The sequence below is a fragment of the Puccinia triticina genome, chromosome 10A (genome assembly GCF_026914185.1).
Source record: "Puccinia triticina chromosome 10A, complete sequence".
Classification (NCBI taxonomy): domain Eukaryota; kingdom Fungi; phylum Basidiomycota; class Pucciniomycetes; order Pucciniales; family Pucciniaceae; genus Puccinia; species Puccinia triticina.
In genome coordinates, this window is record NC_070567.1 from 5,042,210 (window position 1) to 5,063,487 (window position 21,278).

The following is a 21,278-nucleotide window of genomic DNA, read 5'->3' on the forward strand; positions in this document are numbered from 1 at the left end:
CACCTGCGCAGTGACTGCCGCCACCAAAATTAGGTGACGCTGCGCGCGGGAGCGACAGCTGTCTGCCTGTAGTGTGAGCTAAGTACACATTGCTATGTTGCAGTTGAATACAGTAGATGTATGCTTATGATGATGTGTGGTGTTGCCCCAATGGTGATTGGATGTGTAAGCAACAATGTGTTAAGCAGTGCTAGATTGACACTTCAACATTCCCCCGTGCTTGATATAGGGTTGTGCGCAATGCACCAATCTTTCCAAGTTCAATTTTGAAGCAGCAAGCGCTACCTGGGCTCATAACCTATTGGGCGCAGAGGGAGAGACCTGAAGCAGCACAGAGGCTGTGATGAGCAAGAGAACACGCAGCAAACACGGGAGCAGTGGAGGCACACCGTACCAATGTGGTTGCCCCCCGGGGTAGCACTAATCCGGGAGTAAAGTTGAAGCTTACTCCTGGACTTACCCCGCGCACCGATGCGGTTGCTCTTATGGGTTAAGTGTTGTTTTCCCCGTGAGGAGCTGGAGTGAGTGTTTGGAGCAGGCAAACTGGCATGTATTTTGATTTGATCTTAAATTTGATATCCAATTTCTATGGGCTATTTCAGTTGTTAATTTAGACGTAAGGGACCTTACTTGCTGATGAAAATTGATTGAGATTGAGTTTCTACCTGCAAGCAAGGTCTATAGCAGCCTTATCAAGCCATGTTGGTGACGGGAAGTGCTTCAATTGTGCATCTAAAGAACAGCCTGGACAAATAGAAAGGCATGACTTCATTTATATTTAATTTAAAAAAGCAAAGATTGATAACACGGCCTATGTGATCAAGGTTCCTATAATAATCACTAAAATACAAATTGAAGTGAAGTTGATGTTTTAGTTTCTTGAACGAGTGCGAGTGAATCCCTTGAAAGCGAGTTCGTCACCGTCTGAATCCGAACCGGTGTCGACAGAAACGACGCGTTTGTTGCGTTGAGATTGATTTTGGGTGCGGGAGGGACGGGTGAGTGTCCTGGTTGGAGGAGGGGGCTTTCTGGGGGAAGAGTTTTCTTCTGATTCACTCGGTGGATCGGGCGCTGAGCTTTTGCCTGAGCGCGAAGGTCGTTGAGGTCGCTCATCCTGAGTGGATCGATCTTTGGCTTTTGCCCCCAACTTAAGGGTCGTTTGTGATCCTGCTCCTGACCTCACAGACTTCGCTCTATCCGACTGGGCCTTACCCTTGGCAGTTGATTTTGGCCTGCTTTCGAATTCCATCTCATCGTCGTCGTCATGTATCTCTGTGGGAACTTGTGTTGAACTGACTTCCCTTGATTTCCTTGCATGCTCACGATCTGTTTTGAGGTGCATTAGAAAAAAGTTATCAAGGAGCTCGAGGGTAGGCCATCTCGGATTTAACATGTGAATGCGACACTGACCATCGATGCTGCTTGGCTGCAGTCGCACAGTCTCCATCTTCATACACCGGCGTGCGTAGGGCTGCGAAGGAGTGTGCAGCTGTGGCAGTGTCTGACCATTTTTCTAAGCGGACTCAATATAACCGGGAAAACAAAAATGAAAAAAACGTCAGCAGTAGTCGAGACTACGAAATTAGACAGAAATTTTACAAACCGGCTTGAACTTTTTAAAGTTGAGATGCTCATCGCCACCAGACCTATCTTCGGAGTCATATCGGGAAACTGGAAGCTTCTTAACCAAGTTGACATATTTGACTTTGAAAAAGCTTTTTGAACTATCAGGCTTTGTTCCTTTCCGGTTCCAATCATCCATTTGACGCAACTCATTCTCGCTCTGATCTTCCTCATCCCATCCGATCGGCCTAGTAGGGATGGGCCTTGTTTTGAGGATAATCTGGGGTTTACTGATTCGAAGTTGATTGAATTCTAGATTTGTTCGAACTTCTTCCTCCGTCAATCTCTTTCCTGTCGTCTTCACCGACAAGTATCGGTCACCCATGTCGGCACCCTCATATTCGTCTTGGTCAACCTTGTGAGATCTCGATGTCTTTGGAGATTTGGTATTCGAATGGGCGCCAGTTTCCCTTTTATGATCGTGTTCACCTCCAGCCGAGAGATCTGAGCGAGATCTCTCCAATTCCCGTCGTGTTTGGATGCGCGCTTTCTTCTGGGGTTTGTTGTTTCTTCCATTATTACCTGAAGACATATCTTCCTCGCCCGAAGATAGATGTGCATCAGCTTTTCTTTTCAGACCATTATCTCTCTGCGTGGCAGTTTCCCGTAACATCTTGCTTGCCGGCCCTTCGATGCTGTGTATATCCACTTCATCGAGTCGCGAAGTGCTACCAGTGATCTTGCTTGGTTCGTCATCCGGACAATGTCCAAGCTTCTGCCTCTTCGCAGGAGGGTTATTTGGCACATCTTCGGACATTACGCGGTCAAGGTTTTGAGGCGTTTCAACGGTTTCCTGGCCAAGGAAATTCATGTATTTGGCGAAGCTAAATCCTCCTGGTGCTCGAGCTTTGCGCTTGAGTGGAGGTGGACTCTGCGGAAATACAAACGAGTCCGTCAACGCTATGAATCACCAAAATATACTCAAAGGTTCGTGCTCACACTACATGGACTTGACAGCTGTGGTTCTGGGTTTGGACCCAACCTGCATACGTTTTCATCAGGACCTGTACTCGTCACCTGCGTGGTACTTTGTACCGGTGGTTCGACTTGAATGGCCTAGAAAACCCGATTTGAAGTAGAAGTACTTCGGTACATTGCATGAAACAAGATGGGAGGTTAATCCAACGTTCACCCACCTCCATAGTGTCATCACCGAAATTGTCGTTCCTTGCAAGTCTCTGTAATACCTCAATTTCATCTGCCACCTCGCTATGTGGCAAAAGTTCTTTCATTCGTTCGCCATCTGTCCGACTCACTGTCCTTCGAAACTATTATTGATCGGGTTGAGGTTAGAAAGTGGGGAAGTTACATTTGGAAGTGTTCAAGTAGACAATCAAAACCAAAGTATAGCTTACAAGCGCGCGAGGTGGTGAATCAGGTTCTGTGAAGGCTGAACTATCGCCAACAGCGAATCCGGCGGATCTTGAAGAGGGTGCTGAGAGTAGTGGGGCGTTGACAGCGAGGGCAGGATCATCGGTATGGTTGTGATCCACCGGGAGCTCGAAATATTCAGAGCCTTCCACTAATTGAGATGTGTCCACGTCGTATATAGCCTGGAGTAAATCATCCATCTCTTTGACTACCTGACCTCCGAAGCTGGTTTCATTTCCACATAGGGTTCAATAGCATTTCAAGTTATCAACAGCTGGTAGAAGATTGTATCAGCTTACTCATACACAGATGCATAGTCCTTGGTTTTGATAACAACGCGATGGCCCGACTGGATTTGTGGTGGCCACAGCTTTTGAAGTTGCTGGGGGAATGTCGAAGATTTGTCAAAAGGCGAAGAGTGGGTGACGACACTGCCCAGTCCGGCGCGAACAATTTCTTCTATGTCTTGAGATTCTTTATCCTGCACCCCATAAAAAGAGACTGTAGGTCGCGGATCCTAAGCGTGTCGCGCGAGGCTTTTCAAGAGTTAGGAAACCTACCACTTGGTTTGCCAGTAAAATCATAGAAATTTTCGAGAATAAGGTTTTGCGGGCGGGATTGGGATCTAACTTGATCGGATCCTCGGACCAGTTTTTAAAGCGAATCGCTCCAGTGAAGTTTAACTGCGGGACCAACTTTTTCCAAGCAGCCTGGAAGTCTTTCTCGAAATCAGAGAATCCCTGGGATTTTGCCTCATGTATTGATTTTACCAGCTGAAATCGCTGCTGGTATGTGTCTTCGGTTTCGTCCGCTTTTTTGAAGATGGTGGGTTGGACTTGTTGCGTCGCTGGAGGTTTGACATGGGTCGCATGTAGGAAGTCATTTAACCAAGATTCCGAAATCAGCTGGATACCCAGGACAAGAGCATAACCAACTGGGTTTGTTGGTCTTAGAGGCGTAGGCAGGAAATGGGTATGTTCCTTGGTTGGGAATCGCGATTCGGAGAAAAAAAATCCTGAGGGCAAACGAGACGGCGCCACAGGTGGGTTTGTTAAATCAGTGAAAATGTTACAATCATCAATTGTGGGGAAGTTTAGAAGGTTGGTCATCTTCAAACCTGTGTTTCTGTAGTTTTCCGGGATCATTTTACGCTTGGAAGGGCTCATGCAAATATTAACCGGGCGCCAATGAAATCTTGGTGCGGTGGGCGATAACAGCGTGTTGAAAATGAATAACAAGTGTCAACGTCAGCTTCCATCGTATTCAAAGTATGAAGCAACTAACATCCCAGCTGGTGGTTCATTTGGGATGGCGCTGAGTTGTTCACAAGACAGTATCAGTGGGGAAAATCACCGGATCCAAGAGAATGAGGGGTCAGAGCGGTTTTTAGTCGGTACTTGATCACCGGATTCGATGCTGTGAGAAGATCCGGGCTTGATTATGATTTCAGAGTTTTTCCCGCGGTGTAGCTTGAGATCCTTAGGGGAATGGTTGGTGAGTGTTAATGGATATAAATTTGGTAGTTCGGTCGGGTCTGGGAAGTCGCTCTTGACATAAGAAGAAAAAAGCAATTGGCCGTGGTTGATTTAAGCGGGCAGATATGAGTAGTGACGATCAGAGGCAAACCACACCAACTCACCAAAGAGTATGGGCCCGCATCCAACGCGATAGCACGCAATCTAGACAAGCTGTCGAAATCGAGCGATAGATCGTTTCTGGAGTCTCTGCCTAAGCTGTAAACGCGGCTGGGTCGGAGCCACCTCTGTTGCGGATATTCCTGAGCTACATCAGATAGTGAGGTGACGGTGTGGCAGTTATATGGACATCAGCACACATCCTTACAAGGATGACAGCACAAAAGGAAACTCACTATGAGCTTTACTCGGGTCATCTATTTCGCGAAATGGAGCTTCGACAATCCACATGGCTATCGGGGACTGCCGTGGCAGTTCTCAGACAGTCCTAAGAATAAAAATTTGTGTCAGGTGTGGGGGGCAGTAACTTGAGGTGAAGGCTGCGATCTAACAGCCCCTCCCCCGAGGCGACGGGCCGAACTTAACCGAACTTAACAAAGTCCCTCGCTGCTGCGGGCGTGTGACTCGCGAAGCGAGCCTCCGACAGCCCTCGGCAGGAGGGACTTATACCGTACCTCCCCATCCTGGCGCACGGAGAATGAGATTTTCACCCCTGTTTTCACTTTTCCTTGTGTATCTCTGTCATTCCGCAAGAACTTGTATTTTTTTTTGCTCCAGACCAGCCCAACATGCAAGCGCTGAGGCTTGTATTTTTTGTTCTCTATTTACGGACTCATGGCAATCCTGAAAAATTATACAATATAAAATATGTTCAAGAGTGCTACTGACTCTGTAAGCCCGAATTGCAGAGATTCATTACAACACAAGAGCACGGACCCTCAAAGTAATACATAGCTTGTTTCACATGAAGCTAGTTTGAGGAACTTGCTCAGTGGTGAACCTGTGCGTATGTAGATCATCAAGAGTGAGATCGAGTGAGATTGGCTCATACAAGTACGCCATCAACATAACCAATCATCGCCAGGATGACCGGTATCGACCGGTCATCGAGGGGACTTGACACTCTCAATGGCCGGTATGTTGCACCCCCGAATAAAACTTCTTTAATTGCTAAAAAAAGGGCCTGAGAACCCACACATGCTGATCTTGCAAAGATTGTCCCACCCAGCCCCTTCCCGGTGCAAGAATGCCTCCTCGGCCTTCAGTTACCCCTCCCGATGGCCGCCGATGTAATAGGTCATCAAAGGGAGAAGACAGTGGCCATCGAGAGGACTCTCCTCCTCTAGATGTGCAGTCGGACCGGCCATTGAAGGGAGTGTTTACTCCATTCAATGGCCAGTCTCCTTGTCAAGCATGTACAAGTGCCGAGGATTCTGCCCGGTGGGAATGAATCATTCTTGGCAAGCATATGTGCAGGTGATTGCCGGGGAGCAACCTCGGCAAGGATGTAGACTAGCTGGTGCATTGTAAGGAGCAATATTCCCCCCGGGCCCGGCGAGCCAAGTGAATTACAAGGAGCGATATTCTCCCCGGGCCCGGCGAGCGAAGACACCTTCCGCCGTCCGGCCAGCCAATACACATAGCCGCTGTCCGCCTGGAGCAGCCTTCCTTGGCTAGCAGGTACGGACTGCTCCATGGTGGAATCCTTCCCAATGTGCAGGTGCTCACCAAAGAAGTTACCTATTTTTACGTGGTTGTTGTTCTGGTGGAGACTGTTGCTGATTTGTCCTCGCAACTGGCTCTCTTTTTGGAAATAGAGAAGTTTTATTCAATTCCTCCGGTATGTTCCGGTCATCGAGAGGATAAAGCCCTCTCAAAGAACGGCACAGTACCGGTCATTGAGAGGCTCGAGTCCCCTCGATGACCGGTTGATACCGGTCATCGGGAGTGTCAAGTCCCCTCGATGACCGGTCAATACCGGTCATCGGGAGTGTCATTTCAAGTCCCCTCAATGGCCGGCACAGACCGGTCATTGAGAGGTTTGTATACTCTTGATGGCCAGTCTGTACTGGCCATTGAGTGTCGAGTCCCCTTGATGACCGGCACAGACCGGTCATCAAGAGGTTTTACATATCCCTTTGATGACCGGTCTGTACCGGTCATCCAGGGCATTGTATATATCTCTCTTGATGACCGGTCTTTACCGGTCATCCAGAGGGTTATACGGTCTTGATGGCGGGTCTGTGTGGCGATCAAGGGCTCAGAGGCTTGACTGTAAGTCAAAAAAAAAACATTGAGCACGGATCTCTTCTGTGACTCGACTTCAGTAAATTCCAAGGTTTGGTGAACTTTGAAAATTTATTTCTATTTGAAGGAGTTGTGTAAAATAACTAAGATTGTATCAGATGATAGGCAAGAAGCAAGGCTCTGCGCCAAGCAAATTTTTAAGGTTTTAAGTATTGAGGGCAAGGAACTGTGATGGTTTAAAAAAACCACCCAGCCAAACTCAGATTCTAGGCTCTGCAAAAGGGGGTGATAGCGCGCAAGTCCCTCCTGCCAAGGGCTATCGGAGGCTTGCTTTGCAAGACCAGACGCCCGCAGCAGCAAGGGGCTTGGGTTAAGTTCGGAACTTAACGCAGTCCCTCCGATGAGGTCGCGCGCAGCGCAACCTCCGCAGGAGGGACTTGCCCGCGAGCGGTGAATGTTGGCACAGGAGGAACTTGATTTTTTGCCAAATTCCCAAAATTTTCAGTAATCTGCCAGTCCCTCCCTCAACTTAGCAAATTCTTTCCTTTTTTTTTGATCAAATGAAAGATCTCCATGTTGCGGAGAGGACCACATTTTCAAAAAAATTATTATCCAATTTCTTCAACCTGTAATTGGAGCAGTAAATCATCCAACTCCCTTCTTAGGTGGAGGGTTGAGTAAATCTACAAAGTGCCCTCAGATAGGCTTGAATCCTTTTTTGACCTTCCAGGTTAGACAGATTGGTGACACATCATGTTCAGTTTTCTTAGCTAATCTTGCTTTGTACGTTGACCTCATTCAACTGTCAGTGAGCGTGTGAGTTTATGGTCTCTCAGGTTTCCAGTGCATTCCTCGATCATTTTTGCCTTTGAAGGACCCGGACAAGTAAGAATATAGGGCTGGAGGAATGGGGAAAGGATAGGAATGAAGCCATGCTTCTTAGGTATCATTTGATCCAACACACCATGCAGGAAACCTTTGAGGTGGGGGTTTAAAACTGATTCAAAAATAAAGACCTGGCATTGAGGCAGATTTTCTGTTCCTGCCACCCCAGCAAGTTCGGCGACGGGCCCAGGTTTGGGTCAGTCACACCCCCACCGGGGCCAACCAACACAGCAGACGCAAAACTTCAAAAGATTTCTGAATCGACCTCGCGGAAAATCTTTGAATTCCCCGCCAGCAGGAAGGGAAGTTGCAAACCCTGGTTGTACTGAAAATCAAAGGACCTTTGAAGTGGGATCTGGGAGTCCTTCAAATGCTGTTCAGAGTTTCTCCGGAGGAAAGGTATATTTATTTACTTTTTTCTCCAAAGTCAAACTCAAATAAGATTTGGAAAAAACCTGAAAGAACTCCAGCAATATTTGAAGTCACGTGACTTGGAATATTGTCCAAGTGCCACCATTGAATGAGTTTCCAATTAAATGGGTGACTTTCTGTTGATATCTTAGGGCCTCCCAGAAGTGATCTGAAGCCCCCAATGCTAGATTTCCCTGGGAAAATCTTGACTTCTTTTTGGGCATTTATCCACAACTGCAAGGGTCCCAGATGTGACAAGTCATCCAATTTTGAGCTTTGAAACCCTCCTAGGAACAAAGGGTGCTTTGGCACCCTCCTAGGAGCAGAGTGTGCTTTGGCACCCTCCTACAACAGAGTGTGCTTTCTGGCACACTCCTAGGAATGGTGTGTTCCTTGTTACATAGTATCCTGGAATTCTTACTGGATATCAAGTTTAACTCAAGATAAGCTTCTGTAGGAATCCAGACCAAAACCTGCAGCAACCTTCACAGAAGCTTGCACGGACAGACCAAGGCGCAAGCCCAGCTGCAAAGAAAGTTTATCCCTCCTTCACAGTCCATACCCAAGCCCTAACCACAGCAAAGCTAACACAAAGTATTGCTTGCTAATTACAGATGCGCAACCAGCAAGAACCTTAATGGTCAAAGCCCAAGGACAAGAACCTTGTATGTCCAGAGATCAAACAAGAAGCAGGCTTAACTATGAGACTGACTTCATTAGGGGGGTTCACAATAGGATAAAAATAAAATTTTAGAGTCAATTTTAAGGCCTATATCAACAAATTTTTAAAAATCTGGAAAGATGTACAGGACTAGGTGTCCCTTGAAAATCAGAGAAACTTCTTAATTTTTTAAAAAACTTGATCATAAAGGCCTTAAAATTAGCTCTAAAGTTTTATTTTTATCCTATTGTGGACCCCCCTATTGTGTTCTTTTACAGAACTCTTCCGGAACGACTTGGACTCAAGAAGCAAACAGAACTACTAGCCAGACTATTGGAAGCTCCCGCTACCCGTAAGTAAAGCCCAGACAGACAAGCAATAAGCTAACACTGACAAACGTTGTTCAAACAGTCAGACACATCAGAATCCTTCAGACAGGATAAGACAAGGTTCCTCCGCTTGTACCCATGAGTAGAAAGAAGAACCGAAAAGAAAACATAAGGAAGAAAAGAAGCTGAAGTTGAGACTATGGTTGTCCGGTGCTCAGGAAACATCTACCGTATAGCACACAACTAGCAAAGCCAACGCAAAAGCAAAAACATTCCCTCACCCATTCTTCTCAGACAGACCAGATCAGGGCACTTCAGGACCCTGGAAGCCCCCTATAGATGTGGGTAACCAAAAATTCATACATTGGGGGGCACCGGGGAATGGCTTTTTTTGGCTGATTCATACATTTTTGTGCCTATGCCTGGGGCAAAATTGCCCCAGGGAGCCCAAAATCCCCGAAGGCAAGCGGGGTCCTGCGGGTTTTAGGGGATTTAACTGAGTATCAGCAGAAATCCATACATAAATGCCATGTTTGGTGCGTACCCTTTTGGGTTCCAAACCCCATTCATACCAATTTTGTGCCTAACATTTTGCAAAAAAATGTAAAAATTCATACATTTAGGTCACCCACCTACATCAGGGGTTTCCAGGGTCCTGGCACTTCCTGCCCTGCTTTCAGGTGCATATCCGCACCCTTTCTTTCTTTCTACTCACATCTCATAAGACAAAACTTGTAACTAGAAATTGAATCTGATTGAGAAATAAACTTTCAGTTACTCCAATTCTTTTAGCTTCAATGCACATTGCACAGTGACTGTGCCAAAAAAGTTCATTATGTAACCAGTTGGAGTTACAATGGCAGCTTGGCTGGAGTATAGGGATGGCCATGGGTACCCGGCACCCGTTGGCGGGTACCCGTCACCCGTTGGCGGGTATCCGTTCACGTGCCTAGTACCCGCTGGCGGGTGCCGGGTGCGGGTGCGGGTATCTGACATGAGTGAAATTCCAGGGTAGTACCCGCACCCGCGGCAGGTACCCGGGTGCTGTTTTTTCCTGTCCGTTTGCGTGCAAACGGACAGGACGCCGATGATTTGTCCTGTTTGTTTGCCTGCAAACGGACAGGACAGAGCCAATATTTTGTCATGTCCGTTTGCGTGCAAACGGACAGGACGCCGATGTTTTGTCCTGTCCGTTTGCGTGCAGACGGACAGGACGGAGTCGATGTTTTGTCCTGTCCGTTTGCGTGCAAACGGACAGGGGTCCTGTGACACTGTTTCAGACTTGTCACAGGTCCGTTGTTTGCATAACCCGCCACCTGCACCCGGGTACCTGGCACTTGGCACCCGGGTACCCGCCTTGGCGGGTGCGGGTGCGGGTGCGGGTATCTGACATGAGTGAAATTCCAGGGTAGTACCCGCACCCGCGGCAGGTACCCGGGTGCGAGTGGCCATCCCTACTGGAGTATCCTGCATTTCAACTCAGGATGTAAACAGGTTGGGTTCGGGTTGGAAAACAGTGCCCGAACCCAACCAGAGGTAAATGTTGGGTCGGGGCGGGTTGGGTCAAAATCTCAAACAGGCTGCCCAAACCCAAACCCGATTAAGGATGCAGCGGGTCGGGTCGGGTCAGGGTTGGGTCAGGGGTGACCCAAGCGTTTTGGGCCGTTGAATGAGAAAGGAAATAAAATTGGGCCAATTTCTAGCAATCTGGTCCTGGTGCATTTGTGTATATACAACAGGGGAGCCTATGAGGATAAAATCAAAGAAAAGATACTAAGATGAGCCAGAAACAGACTTAGATACATTATCAAAGTCATCATCTTCATTCATTATGATCCCCTCTTCAGCGCGGATCCAGTTTTGCGTGCATACAAGTGCTTCAAGAGTGTTGGGTTGCATTTGGGTTTGATCACTGCCAATGACTCTTCCACCTGTGGACAATGCTGATTCTGATGTGATCAAAGTCATCAGAGTCAATAAAATAGATTTTGCAAGTATGGCGAGTGTTGGGAATTGATTGGTGTGGGTGCTCCACCAGGTGAGGACCAAAAAATTAGCCAATTCAATGAGAATTGGAGGCTCCTGGAGATACAAGTCAAGCTCAGCCGTAGTAGATACCGATTGGGCCACCTTCTTCCTCTTGAGGTATTGCTCAAAGCGCTGATCATCTTCATCAGCAGTAGCGTCGTTTTTAATGTTTAAGTTGTTTTCATCGCAATCAAGGCTTGAGTGACTTTTGGAGAAAAGCTTGTTTTTGTTGCCAACTAGAGGCCAAGGCGGCTTCGCCGCTGCAAATTGAATGGCCATCCCACCACTTTCAATCACCCTTTCCCTTAACAGGCTAGCCATATTAGATAGGCAAAATGATTTTAAACCTGGCTAAGTAGACTGTTGTGAAGTATCCCCCATTCCCTGCTAAGGAACACAAACTCCATTGCATGCCATGCATGCAAAAAAACCAACTTTCCAGTTGCTCTGCACCAGTTCCACCTGTGCAGGGGCAAGGGGTTTTGGTCAGAGGGGGCTGGACTTAACTAAGTCCCTCCTGGGCGCAAAGCGCCCCCCTCCAAATGAGGGACTAACATTTTTTTTTTGGCATGACAGGTTTGCTCAATGTACATGAACAGGCAAGAAGCCTGCAAATCTATCAGTATTTGTTTTGTTATATATCACCCCACCTTAATGTTCAAGGAATCAGCTAGCAAGAAGGCCTCATAATGGGTAAGACGCGGGTCCCTAGGGGCATTGTCTCACAGATTACAATCCATTTGATGTCAGTGTCATCAAAAAATGCAAAATTGCTTCTGCTTCTGTATTCACTTCACTGTTTCAGGGTACCCGGTGGAGTGTCTCACAGGTCAACTTCTGATGCTGTTTTTTTGTTGAAGGAGGGATGGTACAGCCCCAAAATTTTGTGAGGTTGGAGGCCAAGTGTAGACCTTCATCATGTTTGGTGCGGTGCCACAATAGCTATTGTTTTGGAAAAGTTATTGCAGTCTTGGGATTTTCTCTGTGAAATCTGAAAAGTCCACTGACTCAGAAGTCCCTCCTTCGGAGGCGGGCGCGAAGATCCCAGGAGGGACTTGGCTCAGTTCGGGAGGGGGCCTTCGACTCGCGAGCGGTACGGCAGGGGAAGGGACGGTGGGGGAGTCACATTATCAGATCTACTCTTGATGACCTGTCTGGCTGGTCATCGAGAGGTGGTGAGTCCCCTCGATGACCGGTCTGACCGGTCATCGAGAGGAGATGTGAGTCCTCTCGGTGACCATCAAAGAACTGTCATCGAGAAGAGATGTGAGTCCCCTCGATGACCGGCAAAGACCGGTCATCGACAGCTGTTAGTCCCCACGGTGACCGGCACAAACCGGTCATCTAGAGCCGTGAGTCCTCTCAATGACCGGTCTAACCGGTTAGACCGGTCATCGAGAGGCGGTGAGTCCTCTCAATGCCCGGTCTGTGCCGGTCATCGAGAGGTGGTGAGTCCCCTCAAGGACCGGTCTAACCGGTCATCGAGAAGCGATGAGTCCTCTCAATGACCGGTCTAACCGGTCATCAAGAGGTGGTGAGTCCTCTCAATGACCGGTCTAACCGGTCATCGAGAGGTGGCGAGTCCTCTCGATGACCGGTGTGACCGGTCATCGAGAGAAGATGTGAGTCCCCTCGATGACCGGCAAAGACCGGTCATCAAGAGACGTCCCCTCGATGACCGGCAAAGACCGGTCATCAAGAGACGTCCCCTCGATGACCGGCAAAGACCGGTCATCAAGAGACGTCCCCTCGATGACCGGCAAAGACCGGTCATCAAGAGAAGTCCCCTTGATGACCGGTCTGACCGGTCATCGAGAGGAGATGCGAGTCCCCTCAGCTGTCAGCGGCAGGAGTGTTTTGATCACGTACTTCAGGATGGTCCATGTACAGCAGTTCCGAGAAAGCTTGCGCTTCTGGACCTGCGATTTTGCCCCGAACTCGACTTCAGCCACCTGTATTGCCTCTTGTATGGCCGTTGCCATACAGGAACATGCGTTCATTGCAAAAGCTATCTTTGTGATAGCTAGCTTTGAGCTTTTGAGAGTGGCACCGTTGGACTCCTCGTCAAATTTTGAGCCCAGAGGTGCCCTGCTCCCCTGTGCCCGTGGGGCATGACCGGGCACCAGGCTGCCCAGTCAGGCCCCACAGCCCTGTATAACCCGGGCTGTCCAGAATACAGGGGTCAGGTGGCTGAAGTTGAAGTCGAGTTCGGGGGGCAGAATCGCAGGTCCGGAAACGCAAGCTTTCTCAGAACTGCTGTATATGAGCTTCATGGCAATTGGAATGGCGTATGACGAGTCAAGAGCCTGTGATAGGGTGAAAATTTGCCGGTACAGGAAACGCTGTTAGTCTAGATTGAAACAGGTAAAACTTGATAAAATCCACGTGTTCAGTTACAATTGTGCATAAACTGAAAATTCAGTGGATGGGAAGAAAACAAAATAAGAAAAGGTTGGAATTCTATCAGCCATTTAGCTGACGAAATCTCCAGTAGTCCTGGTTTGAGCCACACTCTTTCTTTAAAAGGAGGCACAACATACCTGAAGACAGCATTTAGTGCGACTGTAGAAGCAAATTTCAAAAGACCCATCAAGATTGACACGACAATCACCGACCAAACCGCATAAACAGGGACTTTCTGGCCTGAGAGACGACTGAAGATACCGCAATCGGGCAGACCACCATCACGACTGAATGAGAAGATTGTACGAGAATTGGCTTGGAGGGCTGTCAAGACGACGGAGAAGCTGTTCAAGCAGATCACAGACCAGACAATGGCAAACCACGTCGGGCCAATGTTTCGGTAAAGAATATTGGCAACAATCATTTCTCAACAGCCGCCGCGGTTGTTGATATCGATGTTGCCTGAGCACATGACAAGGACTATGTTGAGAACAAAGCCAAACAATCCCGTCCCAGCTACGGCAACGAAAATCACAACAGGTGCGGCGATAGCCGCTTGTTTGACCTTTTCAGAGATGTGCGCAGTAGCATCGTAATCGGTCATGGTCTGTGAAAATGAAATATTGATCAGTGGCGCTGTAAGGTTCCAGCGTGAAGCAAAAAACAACTTACCCATTGGACACTCAATAAGCCCAAGAGAAACGCTAACCCATCATTTCCCCATCCAGTTTGATCAACAACTTTGTTGAAAATGTAAGTGGCATCGTGTTTGTCGGGGGTTGTCGCCAGCAAGCCATTAATTACAGCCATAGTTCCCGTCAGATTGATGAAGATAAATGATTTGGTGATCCCCGCAAGAGCTTTTGTCGCCAGGCAATTAAGTAATCCATGCAGGACTAAAAGGCCAACAAACAATCCTACGGTTTGAGACTTGGAGCTTTTGTACGAGTTGAGAGCAACCAGATAGGGTTTTTGGAGAACCAGTTATCTCTTCGAGAGCAAAGAGAGATAAAATGTTTTTTCTCACGGTGAGAAGTCATCGTTCCTCATGAGTGTGTACGCGGCCCAGATCATTTCACTGAGCCGAATTCGGTAGATGCCACACCAGGAATCTGTCCAAGAATGTTCAGCCAGCCAACCGTAAAACCAACAAAGGGACGATAACGCCTGGGAACAAGATGCGCTGAAGCCGAATAGAGGCCACCTGACGTAGGCTAATAAAATTGGTCAATTTGAAAATCAAAATCAAGGGAAAAGGGCGTCATAGAGGATAAATTGACTTACGTACGCTGATACTAATTCAGCTATCGAGGTCCCGAAGCCAATATCCAAGCTTGGCAAGCTCGACATCATCCTGGTCCCCTGTGCTAGAAAAGCTTTCGGTCTGCTTGTTGAGGCTCTTATCTTCTAGGGGAGGTGAGCCAGCACCTATTTCCTGCGGGTGTTTGGAGAGCGTGGCAGAGGAAGAAAGCATGGTGTGTAGTGTTAAGATAAGAGAAAAGCCAAATCAGGACCGGAGGGGGGAGGGGGGGAAGAAAAGTCTGGAGAGTTCATGGGGACTGCCTTTTAATAAGCTGGCAGGAGAGGTTGAATTCGCGTGTAGTCCTTGTGATCCTCCACGAGTCGGGCGACGAGGGATCCGTAGCCAAGTGCAAAGAATTTGGCATTGAGTTGGTCCGAAAGCTTCCAGAGGTCCTGGGAGCCTTAGGCCCGTTAATGGTAGCCCGACGCGCCCTTTGAGCTCCGGCTCATCCTGTACAGACCGGTGGTCCAGATCGGTCATAGACCATCAGTACTAATACATACTGAGCCCCCTCTTTAGGCCCTCGAGCTGACCTGTAACCACTTGGATGAGTTGTACAGGCCAGCATTGTGCCTGCCCAGTCACAGGGCCCTGGCAACCTTCAGGGTGCAAACCATGAAGGCCCAGGTCGTGTGCAGCTGGGTTGGATACTTAAAAGGTGTGGGGGAAGCTGTTTGTCCCCCCAGGGGATGTGGTTTCGTCCCACCCCCTCCCTGGAGCCCACTAATCACTTGATTAGGGCCTCCTTGATGACATTTTTGACCAACCTTCTTTTGCCTGTTGCTCCGGCACAGGCTGGAGGGTCAATCCGAGGTGCCCTCCGGGGTGTTTGGGGATTAATTTCAACTTTTATGGGATTTTTGCTAATGAGCACAGGCAAAAACTTTGATCTTGCCTTCTGTGTTTCTGTGATTTTAATAAACTTGGATCACGTCATTGAACCAGCTGGCAAGGGTTTTTCTGATTCTGTTGATGGTGAGTGTAGCTTGATCTTTGCCAACCTCTTCAGATAGAATAAATTCTATGCGCTGGAACTTGCAACAGGGATCAAAAACCTGGTTGCTTGCCGTGAAGTCTTCCATCGGAAGCCAGTACTTGTTGAATTTTTCTTGCATTGGCTGGATCATTTCGATTATTTTGGGCGAGCCATTTTCTCGGGATTCTTTGAGCTGTTTTTCAATCTTCTTCATTGTTTTATAGGCAAGATGTGCAGTAGGGTATCATGTCATTCCAAGTTTTAAAGTAGCTAAATCAAACAAGCAGTGAATGAAATGTCAGCTAATTTATCTGTGGGAATTCAATGATCACAAAGAAGAAATGACGTACCCAAGTGGAAAACAGACAAGAAATCCTTCATAGTTGAAATCTCCTCCCACTCGGTTGAGGTAGGACAATGAGTGTAGTTAGCGTCTTGAATGGCGAGCTGATCAAACACTTCCTTATACGGGAGGGCCGACTTGATCATGAGGAAAGTGGAGTTCCAGCGGGTGGGAACATCGACCAATGGGAGAGCTCACTGGTCCATTCCAACGAGATTGATTGCCTCCTTGAAGGACTGTTTATACAAAGGGGTGCTCTTGGTGTAACAAACGCTGTCCTGAATCTTGTTGATAGCTTTGGAGAAGATCTTCAGGCCATCCTTCACGACCAAGTTAATAACATGTGCAAGAAATTGGACATGTAAATAAATTCCTTTCATTTCAAGGGGAAGACTTCTCCGGGCTGAAATAGACAATATTACTCGAGTGATTGCAGAGTCGTTGCTTGCGGCATTATCAACGGTGATAGATGCCACCTTATCCAATATCTTCCATTTGTTCATCACATTGACGCGTTGTTCAGCAATAGCGACACCAGTGTGAGGAGTGAGAAGCTCCTTAAAGGAGATGATGTGAGTCTCCAGCGTCCAGTCCGACGAAATAAAATGAGCCAAAATTACCATATAAGGTGACTGGTTAGACGAGGTCCAGAGATCAGTTGTTAAGGCAACTTGATCTACACCAGAAATCTCAACAGCTAGCTTTTCTTTCATAGAGTTGTATAAAGCCATTACTTTGGTCTTGAGGGCCGTTTGAGTAAAGAATTTGAGCTTTGGTTGTAGTGAGGCAACAAAGGCGCGGAATAGCAGCTGTTTGACAAAGACAAATGGCTGTTTGTGAGCAATAACCATTTTGACAAGAAGCTCGCGTGAGGTCGTCTGAGAGAATATCCAGTTGGTTGGTTTTGATCCATCCGCGGGTGCCAAGAGTTTCAACATGGTTTGCTTGCTGGAGGTGAGGTAGGAGCTGCAACGTTTGAGGTGACACCGTAGGTGCTTGGTGCCGTTGGAGCTCTTACCCTTGAGTTGGTCTCGGCAGTAATGACAGTGTGCCTTGGTACCCTGACCTGTTAAAAAAAGAAAATTATCAGAAAGCTTCAAAAGTGGCCCCCACAAGCACAAAAACAAGGAGACTTGCCGGATTCTTTTTTGGTGAAGTGCTCCCAAATGTTGCTTGTCGTCTTTTGTTTTTTCAAATTTTGACTGGTAGATTGAGATTCTTGTGCACTCGATGGTTCAGGATCCTTTTCGGTGGTTTTTGCAACCTCTTGAGTGCTTGGCGGCTGAGACTGACCCTTGGTGGTGACTTGGGATTGGGAAACCTCAATTGGAGACTCTTCATCAGACGAACTGGAATTCACCGCGGCCGGTTGTTTCCTCTTGGACCGTCGCATGGTTGGGACTTGGCGCAGGATGGGTGATTGTGTGACTGTGGGTTGAGGGGATATCAGATATCTCAGACTTAAGTCACCGATCGGCGATTACAGCTGACTTAATCGGGTCATAGTCGGGTCATCGGGCCGACCCGAAGTGGAATCGGCCTGCCCAAACCCGAACCCGATTGACAATCGGGTGTCGCCGGGTCGGGTCGGAAATTGGTTTTTCAGCTGTCAGGCTACCCGAACCCGACCCGAGACCCGCCGGGTCTCGGGTCGCCTCCGGGTCGACCCGACCCATTTGCATCCTGAAATTTCAACTACTATGCGGGCAAGAAGTTAAGAGAAGAAGAGCTTCCAAGCCTGGTTCTCCCTTCTCCCTTATGGGACTCTCTGGAGGAGAGCTTTCCCCCAGAGCTTTTGGTACCAAGCCCGCCAACATTGTTGTCTGCCAACGATTGGGGACTTTCCATTACAAACTCAACAATCTTCAATATAAAATATATAATCTTCCATTCAGGATATTGTCACATAAGAGACCAACCCTGACAGCCTCCAGGCTCGACGATGCTTTTTTGCTCATGGTAATGAGGCTACTGGATTGTATTATTAGTATGCACTGCTTCAGCGTTGTTTTAAGTTCACTTCAGGAGCGGAGTAGGTTTAAGAAATAAACCCTTGCTCATCAATTGTAAGACAAGAATAATTTCTCTTATATACATCCATGTGCTAAGTGCTGCTTGAAACTCTCACAACTCCTTGTGACTGCGGCTATGACAAAATGTATGGCATGTTGCATCGGGTGAAAATTTGACATGTGTCCTTAAGGATTGCGCACGACGAGCCGAGTCTGGCCGTTTGTCCAACCTGTCCAAGCGACCTTTTACACATAAGTATCCAAGCATCTCTCAGCTTGTTCTTGATTGAACTGTGTTTCCTTTGATCCATCTGCTATCCTCAGATCATGATTGGCCTGAAGTCAGGTTTTCCACGGGCTCTTTGCAGCGTTCTGTTGGTGGCCAGTCAGCTTCCAAGAGGATTGATTGGGCTTGGCGAAGATGCATTCCCTCTAAATCACATCGAGCGCACATTGTCAGGCGACTCAAGCAGAATCTCAAGCTTGCATTCTAACAACCTTGATATTCCAAAGCTAGCTCATGATTTCGACGACGAGGGCCAATCTGGTGCTCCCAAAGAGGAGATTCCGGAAGAGATGCTGCAACCCGATGATTGTCTGTCTCCGCAAAACCACTCTCGAGGCCAAGGGTAAGTTTGGTTATTTTACCGGTCATAATCGACCAGTATCTCCTGGCCTCCGGAAATTTTTCTTTGCCAAATTTTATACTGACTCGTGGCGCATTGTTTGTATCGGGATCAGGAAAGACAATATTTCTTGTCCAAAAAACGCACAGCCTACAAGGCTCATGGAAAATCAACGCGATGTTGACATAAGAAAATTAGGCCTCGACGTCCCCATATCAGCTGATATAAAAAAACAGGAAGCAGAGTGAGGCTTGAATTATTTCTCATGTTCAAGTCCATTGACTCACAAGATACTTGAAGTGACGTTTCCTCTTTGCTCCAGTTCAATGGGTGCCACGGCTTCTGCGCCCGACCTGAAAAGCGGAAAAGCTTGGGCAAGCAAACAGGGCGCTGGCGAAGTCCTTCCAAGCCCTGAATCTTCTAGTTCGTCAGATGGAGAACCTGTTGGTAGCAGTCACAGCAGCCAAAATACTCGGAATGAAGATGTTCAGCTTGGCGGAGATCAACTGCAGCATCATGTCGCATCGAGTGGATGCCCCGTTGGCCAGGGCGTTGCAGGTCACTCCACCCCCAAGAATCTACTCACCCCCATCTTAGACCAACCTGTCCCAAGATCACACAGCCAGCTAAGCCCAGATGCGCAGGCATACCATTCTGATCTTAATCTTCAAAATCATCAATTAAGTTATCATCCTATAGTTACCGATCAATCACCTGTGCAATGGCAATTATTTTGGATTGACCGTGTAGTACCTACCACAATCTATCAAGTGCATCGAAGCTTAGGGTATCTGCCTGTGCGGCAAGATGGAGCTGTTCTCTCAGCCATCCCATCCATCCATGAGTCGTATGCTCATGTCCCATCATCGCACTCGGTACACCAAAGATATGTTGGGGAAAGCTCTACAAACACTCCACAAGCTAGTAGTCAAACTAGAAACTCATCTGATTTTGGGAGTTTTAGAAGTAATAAACCACCAAAGCGCTTTGTACCACCCAGAATGTGGCGGAAAAATAAGTAAGTCGTTTGATTATGCATGAATCGTATTCCTTGGTCTAGGAACTTCGAAGTTTTTTTGGGGGCGTGAGGGGCTGACTCTTTTATGGTTTTACTTAGAAAAGCGAGGCAACAGAGCTCGACACCCTATTTTAAAATTAAAAATCAAACTCACTCAGTTGTGAACCGCAACAAGAAATTGGAAGATGGTAACTTCACATTGAAGTCTTGGCGGCCTGAAAGCGTCTGCACTCCGAATGAACCCAATCAAGCTCCTAGCGCTTCTCAAAAAGTAGAAAACTGCCAGCTGGATGATTCGACTCTCAAGTCGCAGCAGGATTTGATTTCAAGTATGAAGGAGCCTTTCTGTCGGGATTTTGATGAAATTGTTCCGACAAATCCAGCTGAAGACGCAGAAACATACTTTTTGACAGATGGGCTTGATACTTCTTCCCCGGCTACTCCCAGACCAAACCTTGATTCCAAAAAACATGAAGAACACTTTGATCAGGCAAGTCAAGTCCAACCAAAAAGCCCCCAATATGTTGACACCAAGCATGAAGGCTTCGCCAATCAGACTCCCGGAAATATGAAGGAAGAAATAGAACCTGAGCCTTCTGCTCCAGTATCAGAAGTACGAAGTAGTGCAATCAAAGACCCCAAACATTCCAGTCATGGGACTCAAGTTCGAGAAATCACTCCATCTCTACAAAAGACGAGATCGATATGGGTAAAAAAGGCTCGTCAAAATCCAAATGAGAATTGGAAGTGGTCAAAAAAGGTCCAGGTGTCCACGGGATTGCCAAAAACCCAGGAATCTGCTTTAGATCTACATATTTCAAAGGGAACAGGATCTACACCCTCAGGAAAAGTTGCTTGGAATTCAGTGCCAGATGATGAAGGCAATCGCGATAGCATTGAAAGCATGAGAGAAGATGAGGATCAAAAACAGGCTCAAATGACAGATCAGCAGTCTAAACAAGATCAAATGAAGCCCTACCAGAAGCCCCAGACTCAAATTGAAATCAGCCATAATGGAGAAAATCTCGAAAACCAAGTTGTAGTTCCAAACGAGAATGTGAAAGCTACTGAAGAAAGTATCATTGCTACTGGTGGGACACTGCCAAATCACGAGAAAGAAGAGCCCAATCATGATGATTCTTCCCTTCTAAAGCCAAATAAGTTTGCAGCGTGAGTGATCCAACATCCCATTATTCTACTGTCTGTGTGGGATGAGTAGGAGCTAAATTTGATCCATTTGAATATATACTCAGTCTGAATGAAATAGTGCCTGACCAGGGCAACGAGGAGCAGCCAAGGGAGGTTGGGAAACAGGTGCGAAGGAGGAAAACGAAAAAAGAAACCAAGGCTTTGCGCCATGAAGTGAATAGATCAAAGAATGTTGCTGCTACTTCAAAGATACTTTCTGATTCTGGAACAATTTCAGCTCCCACAGGAGCTCCTGTGAATTCCAATCTATGGGAAAAGTTTCCAAGACTACAACTACACATTCCATCATTCCATCTGATGTTTCCAAAGACAGAATTTTTCCAGAGCTTGGCCCACTACTCAACCTTGTTGCCCCAAA

At 47.4% G+C, this 21,278-nt stretch overlaps 3 protein-coding genes across 3 annotated transcripts; 1 reads left to right on the top strand and 2 right to left on the bottom strand.

The window, feature by feature from the left end:
- Positions 1-871: 871 nt before the first annotated feature.
- PtA15_10A499 (uncharacterized protein) lies at positions 872-4,919 on the bottom strand (the record flags this gene model as incomplete). Its single annotated transcript, XM_053160680.1, has 12 exons — positions 872-1,326; positions 1,411-1,513; positions 1,604-2,494; positions 2,563-2,679; positions 2,760-2,891; positions 2,979-3,219; positions 3,294-3,475; positions 3,555-4,009; positions 4,112-4,188; positions 4,348-4,541; positions 4,634-4,776; positions 4,865-4,919. The coding sequence occupies 12 exons, from the start codon at positions 4,917-4,919 to the stop codon at positions 872-874; spliced, it is 3,045 nt and encodes a 1,014-aa protein (XP_053024631.1).
- Positions 4,920-13,860: 8,941 nt separating this feature from the next.
- Positions 13,861-14,786, bottom strand: PtA15_10A500 (uncharacterized protein; the record flags this gene model as incomplete). Its single annotated transcript, XM_053160683.1, has 5 exons — positions 13,861-14,040; positions 14,106-14,370; positions 14,461-14,511; positions 14,573-14,647; positions 14,722-14,786. The coding sequence occupies 5 exons, from the start codon at positions 14,784-14,786 to the stop codon at positions 13,861-13,863; spliced, it is 636 nt and encodes a 211-aa protein (XP_053024632.1).
- A 3,608-nt stretch (positions 14,787-18,394) lies between these two features.
- PtA15_10A501 (uncharacterized protein) lies at positions 18,395-21,158 on the top strand (the record flags this gene model as incomplete). The annotated part of the gene is made up of 6 exons (XM_053160684.1): positions 18,395-18,696; positions 18,809-18,937; positions 19,016-19,711; positions 19,811-20,881; positions 20,965-21,025; positions 21,138-21,158. 6 exons carry the CDS (start codon positions 18,395-18,397, stop codon positions 21,156-21,158), a joined length of 2,280 nt encoding a protein of 759 aa, XP_053024633.1.
- Between the last annotated feature and the right edge of the window lie 120 nt (positions 21,159-21,278).